At 36.2% G+C, this 21,944-nt stretch overlaps 2 protein-coding genes and 1 pseudogene across 4 annotated transcripts; all 3 read left to right on the top strand.

Annotated features, from left to right (window-relative positions):
* LOC109061499 overlaps positions 1–2,065 on the top strand; it is a 49,614-nt pseudogene extending 47,549 nt beyond the window's left edge.
* Positions 2,066–4,103: 2,038 nt separating this feature from the next.
* On the top strand, positions 4,104–15,917 carry LOC109061498 (folylpolyglutamate synthase, mitochondrial-like). 2 transcript variants are annotated; one of them, XM_042747795.1, is made up of 16 exons: positions 4,104–4,302; positions 4,455–4,664; positions 6,526–6,654; positions 7,703–7,756; positions 7,837–7,901; positions 8,305–8,419; positions 9,126–9,203; positions 10,174–10,235; positions 11,206–11,308; positions 11,379–11,456; positions 11,537–11,681; positions 11,757–11,837; positions 12,140–12,290; positions 13,078–13,153; positions 13,256–13,322; positions 13,938–15,917. In XM_042747795.1, the coding sequence occupies exons 2-16, from the start codon at positions 4,518–4,520 to the stop codon at positions 14,312–14,314; spliced, it is 1,728 nt and encodes a 575-aa protein (XP_042603729.1). In that variant the 5' UTR covers positions 4,104–4,302; positions 4,455–4,517; the 3' UTR covers positions 14,315–15,917. The 2 variants fall into 2 exon arrangements, with proteins under 2 accessions (XP_042603729.1, XP_042603728.1); XM_042747794.1 differs by having other exon boundaries at positions 4,104–4,664.
* Positions 15,918–16,104: 187 nt separating this feature from the next.
* Positions 16,105–21,673, top strand: LOC109061496 (cyclin-dependent kinase 9). 2 transcript variants are annotated; one of them, XM_042747604.1, is made up of 8 exons: positions 16,105–16,246; positions 17,047–17,160; positions 18,403–18,484; positions 18,596–18,686; positions 19,141–19,307; positions 19,433–19,604; positions 19,683–19,831; positions 20,734–21,673. In XM_042747604.1, the coding sequence occupies exons 1-8, from the start codon at positions 16,206–16,208 to the stop codon at positions 21,097–21,099; spliced, it is 1,182 nt and encodes a 393-aa protein (XP_042603538.1). In that variant the 5' UTR covers positions 16,105–16,205; the 3' UTR covers positions 21,100–21,673. The 2 variants fall into 2 exon arrangements, with proteins under 2 accessions (XP_042603538.1, XP_042603539.1); XM_042747605.1 differs by lacking the exon at positions 16,105–16,246 and adding an exon at positions 16,312–16,485.
* Positions 21,674–21,944: the final 271 nt, after the last annotated feature.

Raw genomic sequence — 21,944 nt, forward strand, 5'->3', positions numbered from 1 at the left:
CAGTTAGCATTATAATGCTGTGTGTTTTTAATCATATCTAACAGCTCTCTCTTTCACTTTCTCCTAGTCAGGATTTAAACCCCTTTAAGAAGATGGTGCCTCAGATCAGAGTCGATTTGGACCCCGACAACAACAAATTCTTCTGGAAAACTCCAGCCTCCGAAACGTCTCTTTAAACACTCCTGAAAACACATTCACACATACACTTTTAGGTCCAGATGATGGTTTGGTCAATCAGCTAAACAAAAAACTTTGCTAGGATGTTTCTTTTTAAAGTCCAAAAAAGATAGATGTTATTTCTACACTACAACCAACAGCTGCACAAGCACAAACACAAACTCTTTACCAAAGAGTTTTTTTTAAAACTTTATTTAATTTTTTAGCTCCTCTTTATGTCCTTCTGACGTTTTGGTAGCATTACTGTTGGAAAGTTGAAAAAAAGTATTTATTTTTAGGTTCTGGGTCCAGGCGGATTTTTTTTTCCAATCATTTTTAAATTTTTATAACCATATTTTATTAATCAGAAAGCATGTCAGAATTGTGTCATAATCAGTCTTAATAATGAAAAAAATAATGTTTAAAACAAAACAAATTTGAGGTTTGAGTTTTCTTTTAAATTACTGCACTTCATTCAAATGAGCACATTAGATCAAATTTTCTAAAAATATAAATGAACAAATTCACTTTTCTATGGAAGCTTCTCATTTTTATCTTTTTCTTTTATAGTTCACAATTCCGACTGTTATTCTCAGAGTTTTTATCAGATAATTCTGAGAAAAAAAAGTCAGAATTGTGAGATTTAAACAGAATTGCTAGAACAAATTCAGAATCGTGAGATAAAAGGCTGCAATTACCATATTTATTTTTCAATTGCATAAACAGGCTTAAATAGTTTTCGTTGATACCTTTAGTATGTTTTTTTTTTCTCCGAAAACTCAAACCTTTAGTCTTTTAGAAGTGTATTTAAGCGTATACAATGGTGGGCGTAACTATTTATCCCAGTAAGGGAAACTGCAGTTTTAAAGACAAATCTTTTTCCTCTTCTTAACAAGACACTTAAAGTGGGAAACACTCATGAATACAATGATTATGATTTTCTAGTTCTACCTCTTATAATGGACTGTAGGTGCCAGGCACTCTGTGTTTGAGTGAAGCATTTCTCTATGCAGCGTGTACCGGATGTCAACGGCAATCTTAAAGTCACGTGACTGGAAGAGCGGGAACCGTGTTTGATGCCTCTTGACTAAATTCCCTCTGCCCTTTTGTGACTCCAGATCTGTTTCTTCGTTCATAAATGACAATCCATAACAGGGTGGATACTTTCGATGTGATTGTGTTCAATGTATTTACTATGAAGCAGATGATTTATGGTGATTTTATTATATGGATATTTTTATTGTACTTTTTCTTTTTTTTAAAAAAGAAGCAATGCTGTAGATAGCGACGTCTTTTATACTGAGATGAAACATTGAGAGGTGTAAGGACTCAATAAATGAGATTTAATGTGGAACAGCTGCACCGAGTGACAGCAATATGCAAATTTCCTTGTTTTTGTGTTTGTGGGAACTTAAATACTGCCATTAAGACGTTCAGCACAAGGATATTTCAGTCTGCAAATCTGGTGTGGAATATTTTTTAAACATCACAACATATATATATATATATATATATATATATATAAACTCCACAGTCGTTAAAACTTGAATTTAGAGACACAAGTCAGTGTTTGTACATAGATCTGTTTATCATCATCATCATCATCATCTCTGATCAATAATGTCTTCCATTTCTTTTGATTGTATCGCATTGCCTGTGCAGTTTCAAGGACTGAACTGTTTTAGCCAGATGCATATAGTGTGAAATAAATCATTTCTTTTAGATGCTGTTTTTTAAAACCTAATATTGAGATGCATTTATTGTCCTTAATTCTCTTCTGGAAGCTGTCTTACTCTGATTATGACGCTACAGGCAATAATGAGATTAACAGTTGATCGCTGTTCTGTAAAAGGGAATCACCCTGTAGCACTGTGAGGCGATGGGCAAATTAAAGCAATTATTAAACCTCTTTCTGGTGGTGTGATGCATTCAAATGAGCTTTTATGTGTTGGATGTATACTTCACTACACACAAATGAAATAAAGATGCTATTTTGTTTGATTTAAAGCCATAATCTTGAATAGATTACACAAATCTACATAAAGAATATAGTCAGAGTAGCATAACTAGTTAACTAAAGGTAAAAATAAACCTTTCCAATTCTCCCTCTGAGGTCAAAGGGCTGCAGGCCAAAGCCAAACGCGCTACACAACAAAACCTGAAATGGGAATCTGGGTCTAATCTGGATAAAAGCCCAGAGGCACCGTGTTCTAGTCCTTGTAATTTCTCATCTTCAAGTCATTCCTCAGAACTGAATACATAACACCGCATTCTCATTTCTTGCACTTCTCTGACAAAATCTTGACATCTAGCCTCCTCCTAATCGTTTTTAAGCACATGTTTCACTGAGATAAACCGTGTTTACATGCGGATAAACGGCAGAATGACTGGTCATTATCTAAATTGCTCGCTATCACCATCTTCCAAGAAGATAACCAGAGCTGAAACTCGCATACTTTCCATTTCAGTAATTCAGGATCTCATCACGGGAATGGATTTAGCACGTAATGAAGCTAAAAGGCTTGTCACACCGGACTAAATGTCATCACATGCTTGGACAACTTTAATACGGAGTGGTTAGTAGTTACTTTGATCATCTCCTGATATGTGGCCTTTCTCACGAATTTCACCTTCTCTGTCGTGTGCTGGGATGTATGCAAACGCACGTCTGGTCTATTAACCCAAGGGTCACTGTATAGCAAAGAGTAAGACCTCTGGAATCGAGCCTTCAGATTAGCTTTTATATGTTGGATCAGTCATACAGATTCTTCACTCCACATAACTGACGTAAAGACACTCTATTTTGTATTATTTAAAAGACGTAAACCGACAGATGCTTAGAGAAAAGGCCTAATAGTGATTCCAACCCTAAACAAGGCCAATTTTTATGGTCTTATATTGATATGAATACTTTTTCCCTTCATTGACCACTATGCCACAACACCCCTTGATACTAAAGGTAACCCCATGTATATTTTTATGTGGAATCGATTGTTTATAACTCGATTAAAAGTTAGAAAATAATATTTTATTAGCTTTATGATTAACTTTTATTAGGCTACTAACACCATTAAGACTTTAAAAAACAGTAATGTAGCTCTTTATCATAGTTCAGCTCTATTATAGGCCACGATCAGCAAGTCATGCAAAATATTTTATTCCATTAACTAATAAAAATTAATTTAACCAATTTCAACTTTATTATGAGAGGTTATATGACATTTAACACGATATTTTTAAGTCGGATTACTATATTTAAAGTTGAATTTGATAATATAGAGGCTTTTTGAACACTGTAAGTGAAGTTTTGCAGCTTTAAATACAATTAACAATGAAGTAGATTAACTCACCCTAATTACAATGTCATTAAACCGTTCTAAATTAATTTCACAAACAGTTAAAATATTTTTAAGAGCATTAGAAGTTTTGAATTTTTGTAAGGCCTATTTATGTGATGTGATGTGGGTCTTCAGGCATCAGAGGTCTTCTTGCGATATCTGCTGGCCATTTAGTTAAATTACAAGAGAGACTCTTATTCCTGCTTCAAATCATGTTTTCCGTTCTCTCCAGAAGCAAAGCTGAGAACCCTGACAACCTTCATTTAACACTTGTAAAATGTATTATTGTACATAAATGTTAATTTAATTTTGTCACAACACATTTGTTAAAAACAAAGTGTTAAAAATAAAATAATTTAAAAATTAAATTAAAATGTTATTTTTTTTAAATGCAATGAAACATTCAATTAGTTACATTTTCTTCCGGTCTGAATGTTTTAATGTTTTGATGATTTCCCAAAGTATAATTGCTAATGAGAATTTAAATTACATTAAAAATAAACATACAAAACTATAAAAACTTGATATCTGAGCTGATTTATAAATGACGCGTTTCTATCCAGCTCTGTCCAGTAGGTGGCGGTGCTGCGTCGCTATAAGGCAGAGCGCGCATGCGCAGTGTGAGGTGTGCGCTGGCTCTTGAAGACAGCTGACACGTGAGAAGCGTTTAGCAGCGCTGCATGGCAACCCAGAGAAATGCCGTTTTTAAAACATGCACCTGTGCCGCGCGCCGTGTTTCTCTGAGCCCATTAACACGCAGCCTGGTTGAAACAGTGGTCTGAATCGACAGCGAACTGGAAATGTCACGGTGACTCAACTAACCGCTCTTGACTTTTTAAACCTCCTTGAATTCCTCGAATCACAAAGCATCTCTGAATTCTCTATATTTAATCGAATGCGCCAAATTGTTGTCGCTCGCGCTGGCGATAGTAAACACAGTGAAATCTGTATGGTGAGCAGGAAGAAGGCGTGACAGGAAAACTACCCAAATTAGGAGCTGCTTCCTGCTCTCTCTGGGTCACCATGCTGCGACTGTTCCGCGTGCTGGAGCGTTTACGCGCGTGTAGCGAGTTTTCCGCGCGCAACCGACACTGGACCAAAGTCACCGAGCTGTCAGTGAGACTCTACAGCACCAAAGCGGCTCCGCAGTTCCGAAGAATGGACTACCAGGTAACGCATACTGCGTCCATATGTTATCATGTGTACTGTATCTATGGAAATTATTAACAGTAATTGTTGAGTTTGTGCGTTTTTGTTTGGACTTTTTTTGGGGCCTCGGCTAAAATAACGCGGTAAATCCAGCGCACGCGGCTGATTCGTAACTGACAGTTGTTACATCAACCATTAGAGTTTAAAATCAAAGAGCGGCAATTTTTTTCCGCGTAATGAGCGCATGGCTAAAGTGCATTCCATTGACGTCAATACATATTCTTATGGCAAGCCGTATAACATTTATCTGTAACAAACTTTTTTATTAATAAAAAAGTTATTAGCATTTATTTATGAGATGCAACTTATTTCTTTGCTTCTAGTCGCAGGTAATTACAAACAACTCTTACTGGTTACAAATAACAAATGAATAGAAAGTTGTCACTGTTTGGACAATAGCAGATAAATTAGTACTAGGATTTAATGAATAATAGTGCTATAATGTCACAGCTGGATTGTTTACTAGTGTTTTACAAGAAAACAATTAACATAAAAATAAACACTAGTAATAGCAATAGCTGTCAAAACAGCTTGCCATATATTCTGCTTACTTTCATAAAGGCCATGTGCTCAGGCAGCCATAACTGAGGATTATGTGAGTGTAGAAAAGATCCAGTTTTGTTCTTTTATCTCTTACGTTTGTTTATTAGAGAATTACGTGACAGTCAATACAGTAGATGTCAAATCTGACCAAGTATTATTAGTCAGTGTCACAAAAGATTTATTGGTAGAAATGTTAACATCTGGAATATTGACAAAATGCTGAATTTAATTCTTTAAGGTTAATAATGCTGGAGATTATGTAGATTTTCTTGAAATTTATATTCGAAATATAGGACATGAAGGGAAATGAAAAAGACAGTAAAATAACAATTACTGAATGCTTTGCTTATATTTTATGTTATGTTATTATGTACATGGCATAGTAGTAGAATAGAAGATTTTAAGAACATAAAAGTATTGTAATTAGTGCTGTCAAACGATTAATCGTGAATAATCGCATCCAAAATAAGTGTTTGTTTACATAATATATGTACATGTACTGTGTATATTTAATATGCTTATATAAATACACATACATGCATGTAAACATTTCAAAAAAATATGTTATGTTTATATATTAAATATGTTTATACACAAGATAAGTTATATGACATGTAAATACATGTAATGTTTTTCAAAATATATACTGAATGTGTTTGTATTTTTATATATATGTGTGTGTGTGTGTGTAATAAATATACACAGTACACACACATCTATTATGTAAGCAAAATTTTTTTTTAGGATCGATTAATCGTTTGACAGCACTAATTTTAATACTCACGTTTATTAAACTACTTGCATGTCTTTTTCTGAGATCAGAACTAGACTAGATTTGCCTAATCTTACGTCACTAGTCAAGCACGTTCTCTTTTGTTAATAAGTGATCATCAATATATGTGTTTATATTTTGCCTGGTATGATTCTTCATATCACTTTTACCAAACAAACAAAACATTCAGCAGTAAAACACATTAGGTTTTCGTTTGACAGTTGTAATATGATTGTACTACATAAACCAGATGTTCTGGCTAAACATTGACTAAATATTATGAAAGAGTTCAGAAGTTCAGTTTTTGTTAGTAAAGCCTTATTTTGCAGAGGCTAAAGCTTCACATGGACATCTGGCTATCTTCTGAAAATCAGCTCAAAATTACACTTAAATAGCGAGTTGTAAATCTGGATGGGATGTAAACATGAGAGTTTTGTGAGCTCCAGAGCTGGTGTTTGAGATGGCATGAAGTCTTTGAGATCCTGTGGAGTTATGAATGTGTTTCAGGATGCGGTTTGCACCCTCAACACCCTCCAGACGAACGCCAGCGCGCTGGAGCAGGTGAAGAGAGAGCGAGGTCACCCCGAGCTCCAGCTGCAGGCCATGAGAGGCTTCCTCCAGCGGGCAGGACTCAAGGTATCAGCTTCACAACACTAAAAGACTCATGATTGGCGTGAATGGTATGACCAAAATCATTATATGACTGTAGGGGTGCTTTTATATCACAGTAACTGCATTAATGTTATTTGTGCATTTTGATATCAGTCTCAGCCAATAATCATTCATTCCTTGGCTGATTAAGAGATTTAATTACAGCTTAGTGGGCTGATAATATACAATTTCTGTGAATAAGAACAACACTGTGTAAAAATTATTTACATTTTTAAATATCAGTGTTGTTATGCATCAATAAATGTCAGTGTGCATGCATACGTCAAATCTCTGTAAGCACATTGCTTTAGCCTTTGTATATTTTTGAATTTTATGTGGCAATGCCTATTTTTGGAAAATTAAATACTTTGCAAATGAAAGAGATTTTTTGTTTCATTTTTGGAAAATTATAACTTTATGTGCAACTTGATGGACACAAAACAAAAGATAAGATTTATAACAAATGGGTTCTTCCTCATTTTGACTTGTTGAAACATGTTCCAATCTGTATTTTAATTACAAAATTAATAGTAAATACGGTAATAATTTCTATAAAACTTTGATTTAGCCTTTGTATATTTTTGGAGCTTAAGTAACTAAGTGGTCATGCTTGCATCTAGATCCAGTGAATTGAATAATTTACAAATAAAAGGTACTTAATTTCATTTCATTATTTTCTTTTTAATTGCAACTCGACGGATTTTTAATTATGATGGCACATAAAACACTTGACATTATTAAGCAATTAAATTAAAAACAAAAGACTAAAAAATATAAATGACAAATTATTTAAACCGTATAATGCTTATAAGTGTAAAACTATTATAAAATACATTTAAAGCCATTATAGTTAATATCTGCTTAACTGTGAGCGCTCATTGGCAACCAGAAACAACTAAACTCTGCTTTGTATCGTGAAAACAAGCTCTTCCTCATCTTGACTTCTTAAAACATGTTCACATTCATATTTTAATTAGAATATGTTTTGTAAATAACCGTTCAAAATGCTCTGATGTATCCTGTTTGTCCTCAGGTAGACGAACTTGATCGGCTAAATATTATTCACGTAACTGGAACGAAAGGAAAGGTAAACCTTTTAACTGAGCAGTTAAACTTTTCATCAAGTTACAAAAGTTCAACAAAATGCTGAAAATATATATTTTTTAGGGTTCAACATGTGCCTTTACAGAACAGATTTTGAGAAACTATGGCTTCCGGACTGGATTCTACAGGTATTATAACCAGTCAAAATAATTCAGTGTTTATAGTCATTCTTTAGTGATTGTGGGTGCAGCAGGGTTTTTAAATCAGTGTAAGTGTTGCGTGACTCCATTGTTTATTCATGCACACACATGTATGAGTTCATGCTGAACTTTGCTTGATCTGTCCACTCAAATAAACCAGCTCTCTGAGGAGAAAGTAAAGCTATTACCGTGTGAATAATGTAATCAGTCTGTCTTAGGTTTTGTTGAACTGTAGCTCAAGCTTAATGATTTACATAATCATTGACTGTTGTTCACAGCAAAACCTTTTAGGCCTTAAACAAACACTGTAGTAAAGTCGTTACATTGACTGTGTTTTCTTTACTGTGTAGATTGATTTGTGTATTGTTTGTTTTCTGCATTCTCTCTTTAGTTCACCTCATTTGGTGCAAGTGAGGGAGCGAATCAGAATCAACGGGCAGCCAATAGGAAAAGAGCTTTTCACCAAATACTTCTGGCAGGTGTATTGTCGACTGGAGGAGACAAAGGTGAGACGGATGGTGTTTTTTTAAGTCAGTACGCAATGTAGGCATTCTCTAACATTAACTACTTAAGCTTCTTCCTAAGTTGTTTATATACCAGACCATTTTTGAAAACTAATGTTAAAAATGGCTCAGTCATGAATTATGATGGTTATGACACAATCCTAAACCCATAACATATGATGATAGTGTGAAATATGTTAATGCATGCAAATATGAATATATTCAAATCACAGTCACTATTGTGATTGGCTAACCTCCACATATCAATAATTGCAATTATAGTTTTATGAATGATTTTGATGCAAGAAACCGTCAAGGAAAATTTAAATGAAACAAAATTTACAAGATTTACTTGTGCATTTGTGAAGAAGTGGTAGCTTTAAACAAAGATCTGGTTCTTGAGTTTTAATGCTTTAATTCCTATGAAAGGAGTGCATGTTTCCTGCTGGCTGCTCTGTTACGTTCGCATCTGTTCCATGTTAATTGTGTTAAGTGTAAATGCGAGGCATCTGGTCATGTAATTGCATAATCGCAGCAGCATGTCAATCATGTGAGGAAAGAAACAGTGCCGTTTGTTCAAACACCAGAACCTAAATTGTCTCTTTGAAAATCTGCATCCATGTATTTTTCATAAATGGCAATGTACAGCTGTGATATGAGTGATTTTTAAAGTCTTTCTTTGTCATAATGTTTATGTTTAACTTTTCAGGATGCCCATGGTGGCAGCATGCCTGCTTATTTCCGCTTTCTCACCATCTTGGCCTTTCACATCTTTCTGCAGGAGAAGGTGAGCAACATTACTGAACTGTTTTATCCGTAAATGTAATTATTTTATTAAAGCATTTGAGCCTGATCAACTAATTTGATAGTGATCGACTGCTGGTTTTTTAGTACTCTGTTATCATCTTATCAGCAATGTCAAAGTTTAATTATTTTATCTCAGAGATTATTGTCCTTTCTTATAAATAAATATAGGGATAAATATAAATAAATAAAAAGGGATACTCCACCCCAAAATGAAAATTTTGTCATTAATCACTTACCCCCATGTCGTTCCAAACCCGTAAAAGCTATGTTCGTCTTCGAAACACAATTTAAGATATTTTCGATGAAAATCAGGAGGCCTGTGACTGTCCCATAGACTGCCAAGTAAATAACAGTGTCAAGGTCCATAAAAGGTATAAAAGTCGTCGTCAGAATACTCCATCTGCCATCAGACGTGCAATCTAGGTTATATGAAGCGAAAGGAGGATCTTTTTGTAAGCGAAGAAAACAAAAATAACGACTTTATTCAATAATTCCTTTGTCAATAGTCTCCTCTGTGTCTCTCCATATCACCGTATGCTCTTCTGTGTCACCCGCGGCACAAGGATGTGCTGTTTCTACGTGTATTTAGCTTTGATTTGAAAGAAAACAGTGCATACTTGTTTTCTTCGCTTACAAAAAGTGTTCTCGTTGCTTCATATAACCCAGATTGCACGTCTGATGGCAGATGGAGTATTATGACGACGACTTTTATACCTTTTATGGACCTTGACACTGTTATTTATTTGGCAGTCAATGGGACAGTCACGAGCCTCCCGGTTTTCATCCAATTTATCTTAAATTGTGTTCTGAAGACGAACAGAGCTTTTACAGGTTTGGAACGACATGGGGGTAAGTGATTAATGATGAAATTCTCATTTTGGGATGGAGTATCCCTTTGAGGTTATTAAACTACACCTAAATTCTCTGTCTTTGTCTCTGCCTCTGTGCAGGTTGACTTGGCTGTCTTTGAGGTTGGGATCGGTGGAGCGTATGACTGCACAAATATTATCAGGTATCCCAGCACTATTCTTTGAGAATCTGAGTTTTTACTGTCTCTCTCTTGTCTGCTTCAGTGTAGCGTGTCTAATACTCTCTTTGTGCTGCATTATTCTAGTTCGAACTCCATATAATCTCCATTCGTTTGGCTTTTCATAATTCTAGCATGACAGATTCCTCTCTTTTTAAGCAAATCATTGATCAGCATTCTTCATGAGTTTCGATGATTTTATCAGTAATGATCCTGACTGACAATATGAACCGTGAAAATAAAGAAATCCTCTCGTTCTGCATTTTATATGATCTTATGCTCAAGAATACATAATAATGACAGATGATCTTTTTTCAAAAACACCTTCGCTTTAGTTGCACACAGAATCTTTCTAAAACGTTAAAGGAATAGTTCACACACAAATTTTAATTTGCTGAACAATTACTCACCATCCTAGATGTAGATGGGTTTGTTTCTTCATCAGAACAGATTTGAAGAAATTGAGCATTGCATCACTTGCTCAACAATGGATCCTCTGCAGTGAATGGGTGCCGTCAGAATGAGAGTCCAAACAGCTGATAAAAACATCACAATAATCATCATGACTCCAGTCCATCAGTTAATGTCTTGAAGTGAAAAGCTGTGTTTGTAAGAAACAAATACATGCAAAGCCTAATTCAGACCGAAAATACCGAATCACTTCTGTAAGATTTTTCATGTGTTTTTCCATTTAGTGTGATAATTTGTAATCATTAAAGTACTACAAAACTGAACCTACAAATCCTGTGTTAATAATGGGAAGGTTGTCGATTGATGAAATGACACTGTTAAAGGTGATGTGTATAATATCTATTTTTCAAGATCACAACTATCCAGGTCGATGTTTTTGTCAAACATGTTTTTGTGTTTGCATTTGGTGCTGCTAATGGGACCGAAATGATACGCTTCATTATAAAGGTGATTGAGGTTTAATTCATTTAAATGTTTTTCCTAGGCGTTCCTGGGTGTGTGGCATCTCCTCTTTAGGCATAGATCACACCAGCATACTGGGAGACACCATTGAGAAAATTGCCTGGCAGAAAGGAGGGATTTTTAAGGTGATTATTTGGAAAAAGAATACAAAACTTTGTATGTTAAGGGGATTTTCAGTGAATGTGTTTATTGCAGCCAGGAGTTCCTGCATTCACAGTCAAACAGCCTGATGGGCCGATGAAGGTGCTTCAAGAGAGAGCAGAAGAAATTGGGGTGAGAAATGCAAACATGCACTTAATACACAATTCAAAATGCAGTTAATTTGCTCACATTGTTCTCTGATTCTCTCTCAGTGTTCGTTATCAGTGTGTCCTGATCTGGAGGAGTATCAGAGCGAGGGTTCGCTCAGGTTGGGTTTAGCCGGTCATCATCAGCGCAGTAACGCTTCTCTGGCTCTACAGCTCTCACACACCTGGCTGCAGAGACACTTCCTCACAGGTGCGTATTTCTGACAGTTTGTGGGTTAGTTCACATATCTCTGTTTGTGTTTTTAATCAGCTGTTTGTTCCTCAGATCCCGTGTCATCATCTCCAGTGGAGTTCAGCGGTGTGAGTCCAGCTCCAGCCTTCCAGCCCAGTCCTGCAATGATAAAAGGTCTGGAAAAACACTGTACAGCCCAATTAAAAGCTCATTTTTGAAACCTAGTGAACTTCTTTGATGTGTGCTGCCTACATAGGGATGTTATTGCTGCATTTTAAAATGTAATTATTTCATGCAAAAGTACCTTTTCAAATATGTAATTAAAATTGCTTATTTTGAGATTTGAACTTGCAGCCTTTTGGTTACTTGTCCTGATATCTAATCACTACGGTTACAAAATTACTAAATCACAGTCTTGGAAAGGTCATAGTGTATTTAGCAGTTGTAGGTAATATATATATATGACGTTTTCACAGGTCTGGCAGAGACTGAGTGGCCTGGGCGCAATCAAACACTAAAACACGGTCCTGTGACGTATTTCCTGGACGGAGCTCATACCACACGCAGCATGCAGGCCTGTGTCCGCTGGTTCAACGAGATCGCACCACAACATGAGAGAAATGCAGGGTGAGAAGGCCTTCCTTTTTAACTCAGACAGTAGAACATGGTGTTATTAAAGGGATAGTTCACCCCAAATTGAAAATTCTGCTATTAATTACTCGCCCTCGTGTCGTTCCAAACCAATAAGACCTTCGTTCATCTTCGGAACGCAATTTAAGATATTTTTGATAAAATCAGAGAGTTCTCTGACCCTCCCATAGACAGCAATGAAACTACCACAATCAAGGCACAGAAACATAGCAAGGACATCGGTGAAATAGTCCATGTGACATCAGAAAAAAATTGTTGAATTAAGTCATTATGTTTGCTTAAAAAAAAATTATTCTCGTAGCTTCATAACATTACGGTTGAATCACTGATGTCACTATGGACTATTTTAATAATGTCCTTACTACCTTTCTGGGCCTTGAACGTTTCAGTTGTGTTGCTGTCTATGCAGGGTCAGAGAGCTCTTGGGTTTAATCGCAGAATTAAAATTCATTTTTGGGTGAGCTATCCCTTTACCACAAGGTCATGGGTTCAATTCCCAGGGAAGCTGTGAACTGATAAAATGCATGCGTACACTGAATGCGGTGTAAGTCGTTTTAGATAAAAGCATCTGCATAATGCAACTGTGTAAACGTAAATAAGGACCAAAACGATCTGTTTTCTAAAATACTTCTATGATTGTAACTTTAAAACTGAAAAGTTTAAATGCAAACATGTAATAGAAACTTGAGAATATAGAAAAACAGACAGAATCAGCTGACAGTGTTTAATATTTGTTGGTGTTTAATGCTCTTTCTGTTTGTAGGGGTCCGGTGATGAGGGTCCTCTTGTTCAACGCTACAGGAGAGAGAGACTGTGCTGCTATGCTCAAACTGCTCGTAGTGAGTTATTACACACTTTTTAATCATATTAATCTGCACTAAGCCAACCAGACTCATGTTTGTTTGTATTCTTAGCATTCTAACGATTGTTTTTTGTTTTAGCCCTGTCTTTTTGATTTTGCTGTGTTCTGTCCAAACATCACAGAGGCCATAGCGACCTGTAATGCAGGTAAGAGATGCTTACAGCCTTTGTCCTGTGTAAGAGATCCAGAAGCAGATGATGATATGAGATCTAGTCAGTCAATAAGAGGGGTTGATAGATGTTTTGAGTGGTTCAGGACCAAAGTTTAGGTGATTAGGTGATCCCAGTTTTAAGATGTCTTAAGATGAGTGCTGCCTAACTAGGCAACATTTTATGGATGAATTGAACTTTTAGCATGAAGATCAGTGAAATATATTTTATAAAATAAATACATAATTATTAAAAATGTAATTCAAGTTTAATTAAATCATACTGAATTACATGATTATGAATTCATTGTTTTATTCATTATTGAAACATTGATAGAATATTTCAGGAAACTTATTTAAAATGTGCTTTCATATCCAATTTTTGTAAGTGTTTCCTTGTTGTTTTTTGCTTTTTAGAGTATTGAGTTGTTTGTTTAGCAAAATTAACATCAGACTATTAGAATGAACTCCCTTGTGCTGTTATGTTGAGTTTTCGTGAGATTCCTGATAATTTTACATGAAGATTGTTTCAGGTAAATAACTTGATTAGAATGCTGCATTACAAGTAGGTTTTTTTTAATTCTGCATTTTAATAACACGCTCTGTCCTTCAGACCAACAGAACTTTAACGTTTCTGTGGAGAACATGCTCACACGTTGCCTGGACAACCAGCAGAGCTGGCGCGTTCTGAATGGCCAGGAGGAGAAGCCAGGGGCGGAGCTTCTGATCGGAGGCGGTCTGCCATTGGTGCCAGAAAGACAGAGCCACACACTGGTGTTTCCCTGCATCCTCAGCGCTCTGCAGTGGATCAGTCAGGGAAGAGACTCGGTGCTGTCAGACCCGAACAGATGTGTCATACCCGTTAAACCTAGCATAAACGCGAAAGCCGATCCGCTACGAGAGGCTGTAAACATACACGTCCTCATCACAGGTAGTTTACACCTGGTGGGAGGGGCTTTAAAACACTTGGACCCTGCTTTAAACTCATAACGGACATATGCATGTGTCTACAGTGCCAGACATCCAGCAGAACACAGCAAGTGCGCCACCTAGTGCCTGAACCCTCTGTCCCAGCACTCAAAGGAGTAGTTCACCCAAAAATTAAATTTTGCTGAAAGTCTAATCACCCCTCAGACCATCTAAGATGTAGATGAATTTGTTCCTTCATCAGAACAGATTTGAGAAATCTTGCTCACCACTGGATCCTCTGCAGTGAATGGGTGCCGTCAGAATGAGAGTCCAAACAACTAATAAAAACATCACAATAATCCACACCGCTCCAGTCCATCAGTTAATGTCTTGTGAGGAAAAAAAGCTGAAGGTTTGTGAGAAAATTTATCATGAAGGCGTTTTAACTTGAAACCACATATTTGTTTAGAACTGCTCTGGCTAGTAAACGGTGCTTGATCTGTGCATGTTATTTACCTGATTCAGGCAGGAAGCAATATTATAGACTCATATTTTAGCTGAAATCAAAGGTTTAAAGCTAAAATGTCTTCGTGTTGGATTTGTTTTTTATAATCATGCCTCCTTTTCTTCACGTGATGTTAACTGCTGGACAGGAGTGTTGTGGATTATTGTGATGTTTTTATTAGTTGTTTGGACTCTCATTCTGACGGCACCCATTCACTGCAGAGGATCCATTGCTAAGCAAGTGATTCAATGCTAAACAGATTCTCTAAATCTGATTAACAAACAAATTTGGCTACATCTTGGATGGCCTGAGGGTGAGTACACTGTCAGCTAGTTTTACATTTTGGGTGAACTATTCCTTCAACCGTTACTGCAAAATTCACAGCAAATCATGGATGAAATCTTTTCTTCTTGAATCCGTGCTTTCTACGTCATGAAGAGCATTGGACCAGTTCGTGTAAAAAGCACATAAATCCGAATCTACTTGAGCTGTTCATGTTTACTTTGTTGGGATACTTTAATTTAAAGTACTTAAAGTGCATTCAGTTCTTTTTCTGTGTAAGCTTTTTTATTTTACACTACACTTTTGATGTTTTTAACCAGATCTTTCCATTCGTGAAATAGAAAGTCAGGTTGCCTGTTCATCAGTGTTTGTGTTTTTTTTATTGCGCTGAAATAATTGTGCCATATATAAGACACGGTTCTCTAATGATGTAATATTAATGTCATTTCTAACACATGCATGGGAAATTTTGCATTCACAAGTGGAAGCAAAATGATGTTCGAAGCATGTCAACACTGCGGTGCCCACATCTGTTCATAGTGAATAAAAATGTGTAAAGTGTTTTGTGTGCGTGTTTATACATCAGAGGAATGGAGGACTGTCAAATATGACTTATGTTTTTAATCTTATTGTAATTATATTTTTTGTAGCATTGTATGTACTATAGTAGACAGGAGAGTGTATAATCTATTTTCAAATGCAACCTGGATTTTTTAATACGCTAACTTGGTTTTGACATAATTTTGTTATACATAAAAGATTGGATAATTATAACAATAATGTGACTAAATATTAATTTTAATCAATAAAGATCATACCACTCTTGTCTTAAAGTGCTATTGAAAATCTATATGTACTGTATATACCAGGTGTAAAATGAATAAAAAGTCAAAGACTTTTGTGTCTATATTGCATTAATTGTTATTATATATATAATAATATTTATTTTATTTTTTGCATATACAATGTCCAATTTCTATCCTAATGAGATATGAGTTTAGGTATGGTTTTGCCGGATATAATACGTTTTATCACAATAAGTTTGAATCTACGATTAAAAAATCAATACATGTGACAGTAGAGTAGCTTCATGTAATAACCGCGGCTCTTTCGGGCGGTAGGTGGCGGTAGAGTTTTTCTTGGCGCGGTTGAATCTGTCCTGCGGACCGCAGAGGAACAGCAAGAATGCAACGCGACAAAACCGGAAGTGCTGGCGCTGGGGATAAGTACGACTATTTTAATAATATTCTATCTCTTATCAGTCATTTAAAATATTAAAAACTTGATTTTGTTTACCTTTAACATGTCAAGCACATATTTGTGCTGTTTAAATATAGTTAGTCTTTTAAACAACGGTGTAAAGCTGATATTTGTGCGCGTGGGCTAGGTGTTTGTCTTTGTCGGGGCCGAAAGAAGAACACGAAGTCTCCCACACAGCCAAAACAGCATCTTAAAAGACTAAATAGTGTGTATTTAAAACATAAATTTGCCAAAATGCTTCTGTACGAGGGTTGTAATTATAATTAACTCAATGTAAGAACATCGGAAGGTAAAGAGTGTTTAAAAGCAAACGTGACCTTGGACCACAAAACCATTCTTAAGGGTCACTGTTTTAAAATTGAGATTTATACACAGTCTGAAAGCTGGATAAATAAGCTTTCAATTGATGTGTGGTTTGTTAGGACAATAGGACAATATTTGGCCGAGATACAACTATTTGAAAATCTGGAATCTGAGGTGCAAACAAATCTAAATACTCAGAAATACTTTAAAAAGTGGTCGAGATGAAGCCCTTAGTAATGCATATAACTAATCAAAAATTAAGTTTTGATATATTTATGGTAGGAAATTTACAAAATATCTTCATGGAACATGATTTTTACTTAATATCCTAATGTTTTTTGGCATAAAAGAAAAATTTTAACCCTTACAATGAAATTGTTGGCTATTTCTAAAAATATCCCTGTGCGAGTTATGACTGCTTTTGTGGTCCAGGTTCACAAATGTGTATATTGTGTGTGTTTAGGCCGGACAGAGAGACCGCCATCATGTCTAAATACTATGATGGGGTCGAGTTTCCCTTCTGTGATGAATTCTCGAAATATGAGAAGCTGGCGAAGATCGGCCAGGGCACCTTCGGGTGAGTAAACCTATTTGATGCTTGTAAATAAACCGTAATATACATTTAATCCGCTGCGAGGAAGACAATGGCTGTTCTGTCTATAGGGGTCATTGTCATTAAAGGAATAGTTCATCCTCAGGCCATCCAAGATGTAGATGGGTTTGTTTCTTCTTCAGATTTGGAGAAATGTAGCTTTACATCACTTGCTCACCAATGGATGCTCTGCAGTGAATGGGTGCCGTCAGAATGAGAGTCCAAACAGCTGAAAAAAACATCACAATAATCCACACCACTCCAGTACATCAATTAATGTCTTGTGAAGCCAAAATATTCTTTTTGGAATTAACAAATCCATCATTAAGATATATTTAACTTCAAAAAATTGCTAAAAAGTTACTACGGCTAAGTCTCCAGTGAAAAAGTCGTCTCTGAATCAGGAGATAAATATGCACAGATCAAGCACCATATGTGGGTGGATTTTTTTTGATGTGAGAGGACAACAGGGGATGGACTTTTTCCAATGGAGGAATAGTTATTATGGATTGTTCAGATTTAAGAAACAATAACAAATTTTATTTAATGTTTCTTTCCTTCTCTCTCTCTCTCATCTTTTTCTATGGTCAATTTATTAATGAACTTGGACGTGAAACTGCCACTATGGAAAATAATAGAATGACGGGGTTTTCTGCACGTACATCTCAACTTCACGTGTCAAGTGAAAAGTTGTCAACTTTGTTTTTTTTTTATGAACTTTTGTCATGTGTTTTTTTTTTCTCATGGACATTATGGAATAAATTTCCCTTGTGAATTATTCCTTGGACTGTTTTTTCATTATTATTATTATTGTGTGTTGGGTGTTTTTTTTTTTTGCTATCCTGGGTTAACTTAAAATTTTTTGACAGGATTTATCTTGTCTGGCGCCCGAAAATTTTCTTTAAAAGCGTTTATTTGAGCTAGGGCGGCCACCACCATTACAATGGACTCATATTTTGGCCAGACGTGATGGTTTGAAGTTAAAAGGCCACAATGGATTTGTTTTCTGCAAACACACAACTTTTCACTTCACAGGACAATAACTGATGGACTGGAGTCCTCTGGATTATTATGATGTTTTTATCATTGATGTAATGCTAAATTTCTCCAAATCTGTTTTCGATGAATGACCTGAGAGTCTGAGACTGAGTAAATATTAAGCAAATTGTCATTCGGGGTGAACTGTTTCTTTATTTTGGATTAGAAGTATGTGTTTTCTCTCTGTAGGGAGGTGTTCAAGGCCAAACACAGACAGACGGGGAAGAAGGTGGCTTTAAAAAAAGTACTTATGGAGAATGAGAAAGAAGGGGTGAGAACATGTAGCATCCATCCTACACAGAAATCAAGTTATACAGTTACTGGACTCTTGATTTAAATGCAGATGTCACACATTTAAGTGTGTTTGTGCTCTTCTCCTCAGTTTCCCATCACGGCTCTGAGGGAAATCAAGATCTTACAGCTGCTCAAACATGAGAATGTGGTGAACCTCATTGAGATCTGCAGGACAAAAGGTGAAGAAGACCTACACAATTCATGTTTAATTTTAATCTTCCCGTGGTGTGTGTATCTGCTGTCATAAATAATGCATGGCATGGCTGTTTTTTTTTTTACATGCAAATGTGGCTTTAAAAGCGTTAATGTCCTTATCTCCACATTCTCACGGTCATAGAAAAACAAGGAATTTTAAAATTATGAATTTCAGACCCGGAAAAGTCAGTGAATTGAGTAAAAATTTTAAAAGTCAAAGACACTCTGCTGAAATATCATCAGCTAGACAAGCATAATAATCATAACAATCATAGTAATCATGTAAAAGTGTTGGGTCCATGTAACTGTGACTAGAGTTCCTGTTACTCACCCTTTTTCAAATAATAGACAGTGTGTTAAATTACATGATGTCTTGCTTTTGACATGAGGATTATGGATTATTATAACAGTTTATTTTTCTCATCTCTTCCTCTCCAGCCACTCAGTTTAACCGTTATAAGGGCAGCATCTATCTAGTGTTTGATTTCTGTGAGCACGACCTCGCTGGTCTGCTGAGCAACGCTAATGTTAAGTTCACTCTGGCTGAGATCAAGAAGGTGATGCAGATGCTGCTGAACGGACTTTACTACATACACAGAAACAAGGTGAGACAGTGTGATGGCTTACAGTTCACAGATTATCTGATGTAAACGTGACTAAGAAACAGGCCCAGGGTTGTCGCTGTGACGCTTCCAGTCTCAGACTGAAGTGTTTTATGTGTTTGTTTCAGATCCTCCACAGAGACATGAAAGCGGCCAATGTTCTGATCACCAGAGAAGGCGTTCTGAAGCTGGCTGATTTTGGATTGGCCAGAGCATTTAGTTTGGCTAAGAACAGTCAGGGGAACCGCTACACAAACCGGGTCGTCACACTGTGGTACCGACCGCCTGAACTGCTGCTGGGTACGTAAAACACATCTTAAACACTTGCAGTGGGATATAATGATTGTTTTTTCACTGTGAGTATTTGTTTTTTGTTAGGTGAGAGAGACTACGGGCCTCCCATAGATCTGTGGGGTGGAGGGTGCATCATGGCAGAGATGTGGACCAGAAGCCCCATCATGCAGGGCAACACAGAGCAGCACCAGCTCACACTCATTAGTCAGCTGTGTGGCTCTGTTACTCCTGAGGTAACACACACAGGGTTTTTACATCTACTTCAGGTGGTCAGATCATAAATGATGCTTTAAATATTTGCATGTTTATGTGTCTAAAGTGTCCACTTCTGAACTGTTTTTGTCAAATTAATATAAGGCAAGAGCTTAAAATGTTATTATTATACAAATACTAAAGTATTTTTTTTCTTTGTATTTAAAAAAAAAAAAAAATTATCATGAAATGAATACAAAAACATAAATATGCAACTTAAGCCCATGCTAATTTTTACATTAATCTGTTTACATATTTCACAAAATGAGTACAAAAAGCATGAGTATGAAACTTGAAGTAAAAATCATAAATATAGAACTTAAATTCAAGTTGGCTTTTTAAATATATATTTGCATGTATTTTAACATAAGTACAAAAGGCATGAATATAAAACTATTTAATTATTAAATTAAATATTAAATTTTTATTTACTTATTACCAAAATGAGTACAACAATCATAAATATGAAACTTGAGTTCATGTAATTAAAAAAAAAAGTTTATTTACATATTTTATAAATCATACAAAAATCATAAATTTTTCGGAAATGGGAAAGTCTTGGCCTAGTGGTTGGAGAGTTTGACTTCTAACCCTAAGGTTGTGGGTTTGAGTCTCGGGCCGGCAATACCACGACTGAGGTGCCCTTGAGTAAGGCACCGAACCCACAGCTGCTCCCCGGGCGCCGCAGCATAAATGGCTGCCCACTGCTCCGGGTGTGTGTTCGCGGTGTGTGTGTGTGTTCACTGCTGTGTGTGTGCACTTTGGATGGGTTAATGCAGAGCATTAGAGTGTCACATCACTATTTTTTTTTTTTAATGTAAAACTTGAATCCATGTTTCATATTTAAGTCTTATTTATCCATCTGTATTCTGTGCTGTCTCAGGTTTGGCCCGGCGTGGATAAGAAGTATGAGCTGTATCAGAAGATGGAGCTTCCTAAGGGTCAGAAGCGTAAGGTGAAGGACAGACTGAAGGCTTACGTGAAAGACCCGTACGCTCTGGACCTCATCGACAGACTGCTGGTTCTGGATCCGGCTCAGAGAATAGACAGCGACGACGCTCTCAACCACGACTTCTTCTGGTCCGACCCCATGCCCTCTGACCTCAAAAACATGCTCTCCACACACAACACCTCCATGTTTGAGTACCTGGCGCCACCACGCAGGAGAGGTCACATGCCCCAGCAGCCAGCCAATCAGAACAGAAACCCTGCCACCACCAGCCAATCAGAGTTCGAAAGGGTTTTTTGATTAATCCGGCCAGCTATGATTATTTAAGGAGAGAGAGACTTCCGATTGGTTAGGAGGAACATTTAGTGATCTCACCTGAGAAATTTCCACATATATCTTCAGTTATTGTTTCATCACAGTATTGTGTTGGACATCAGTGGAGCAGGCAGATACAGTTCTTATTGTTTAGTGTTTACATCTAGATTACAAAAAATACTGATCACTGATGAGATGAGTTCAGTTTATATGAATTACTGAATCCATACTGAGCTGATCCAGAAAAACAGCATGAGTTTATTGTGCTGCCAGTGTATTGTGGGAGAAAAAATAAGTGTACGTAATGTTTTCAGACAGATTCAGTGTAGTGTTGGATACAAGTCTGCTTTTCCCATTGAAAATACTTAAGAAAATATGTTTAGTCTGAGATAGCCATTAACCTTTATTTAAACACCTGGTCATCATCTTTTCAGATTTTATTGTTAATTTAGTTTTTTTTAAGGATGTTTTTTATTTGTAAGATCATGTGTTTGTGTTGGGATATTGGTGTATAAGTTACTTGTAAGTAAAATACACTAATAAATCCTTTCACGTTTAACAACTTTGTTTTGTGATTTCTGGAGGTAACTGAACTTGATCTGAGAAAAAAGGTATTTATGAGTCAGATTCCGTTTCAGCACTTAAATAAATCCAGTTGTGTATGTTTATAAGAATTTACAACTTACTGGTAATAAAGACTTATGTTATAAAGTCAATGTTAAACAAATAAATACTTACTTAAACCCGCTCAAGTTCCCCTAATCTGCTGGTTAGTGGGTTAAGAAGTCAGGCTTGACTGTTTAACTTTAATCGACTTGGAAAAAGGAACG

This window comes from Cyprinus carpio, chromosome B21 (assembly GCF_018340385.1).
Source record: "Cyprinus carpio isolate SPL01 chromosome B21, ASM1834038v1, whole genome shotgun sequence".
In the NCBI taxonomy this organism is placed as follows: Eukaryota; Metazoa; Chordata; class Actinopteri; order Cypriniformes; family Cyprinidae; genus Cyprinus; species Cyprinus carpio.

Excerpts from the sequence above, each read along its gene's own strand:
- LOC109061498 (XM_042747794.1), top strand. The coding sequence starts at position 4,518 with ATGCTGCGACTGTTCCGCGTGCTGGAGCGTTTACGCGCGTGTAGCGAG. Across the intron at positions 10,236-11,205 it reads GACTGCACAAATATTATCAG|GCGTTCCTGGGTGTGTGGCA; the intron begins GTATCCCAGCAC and ends TGTTTTTCCTAG. Across the intron at positions 13,154-13,255 it reads CTATGCTCAAACTGCTCGTA|CCCTGTCTTTTTGATTTTGC; the intron begins GTGAGTTATTAC and ends TTTTTGTTTTAG.
- LOC109061496 (XM_042747604.1), top strand. The coding sequence starts at position 16,206 with ATGCAACGCGACAAAACCGGAAGTGCTGGCGCTGGGGATAA. Across the intron at positions 19,308-19,432 it reads ACTACATACACAGAAACAAG|ATCCTCCACAGAGACATGAA; the intron begins GTGAGACAGTGT and ends TGTTTGTTTCAG. Across the intron at positions 19,832-20,733 it reads GTGGCTCTGTTACTCCTGAG|GTTTGGCCCGGCGTGGATAA; the intron begins GTAACACACACA and ends GTGCTGTCTCAG.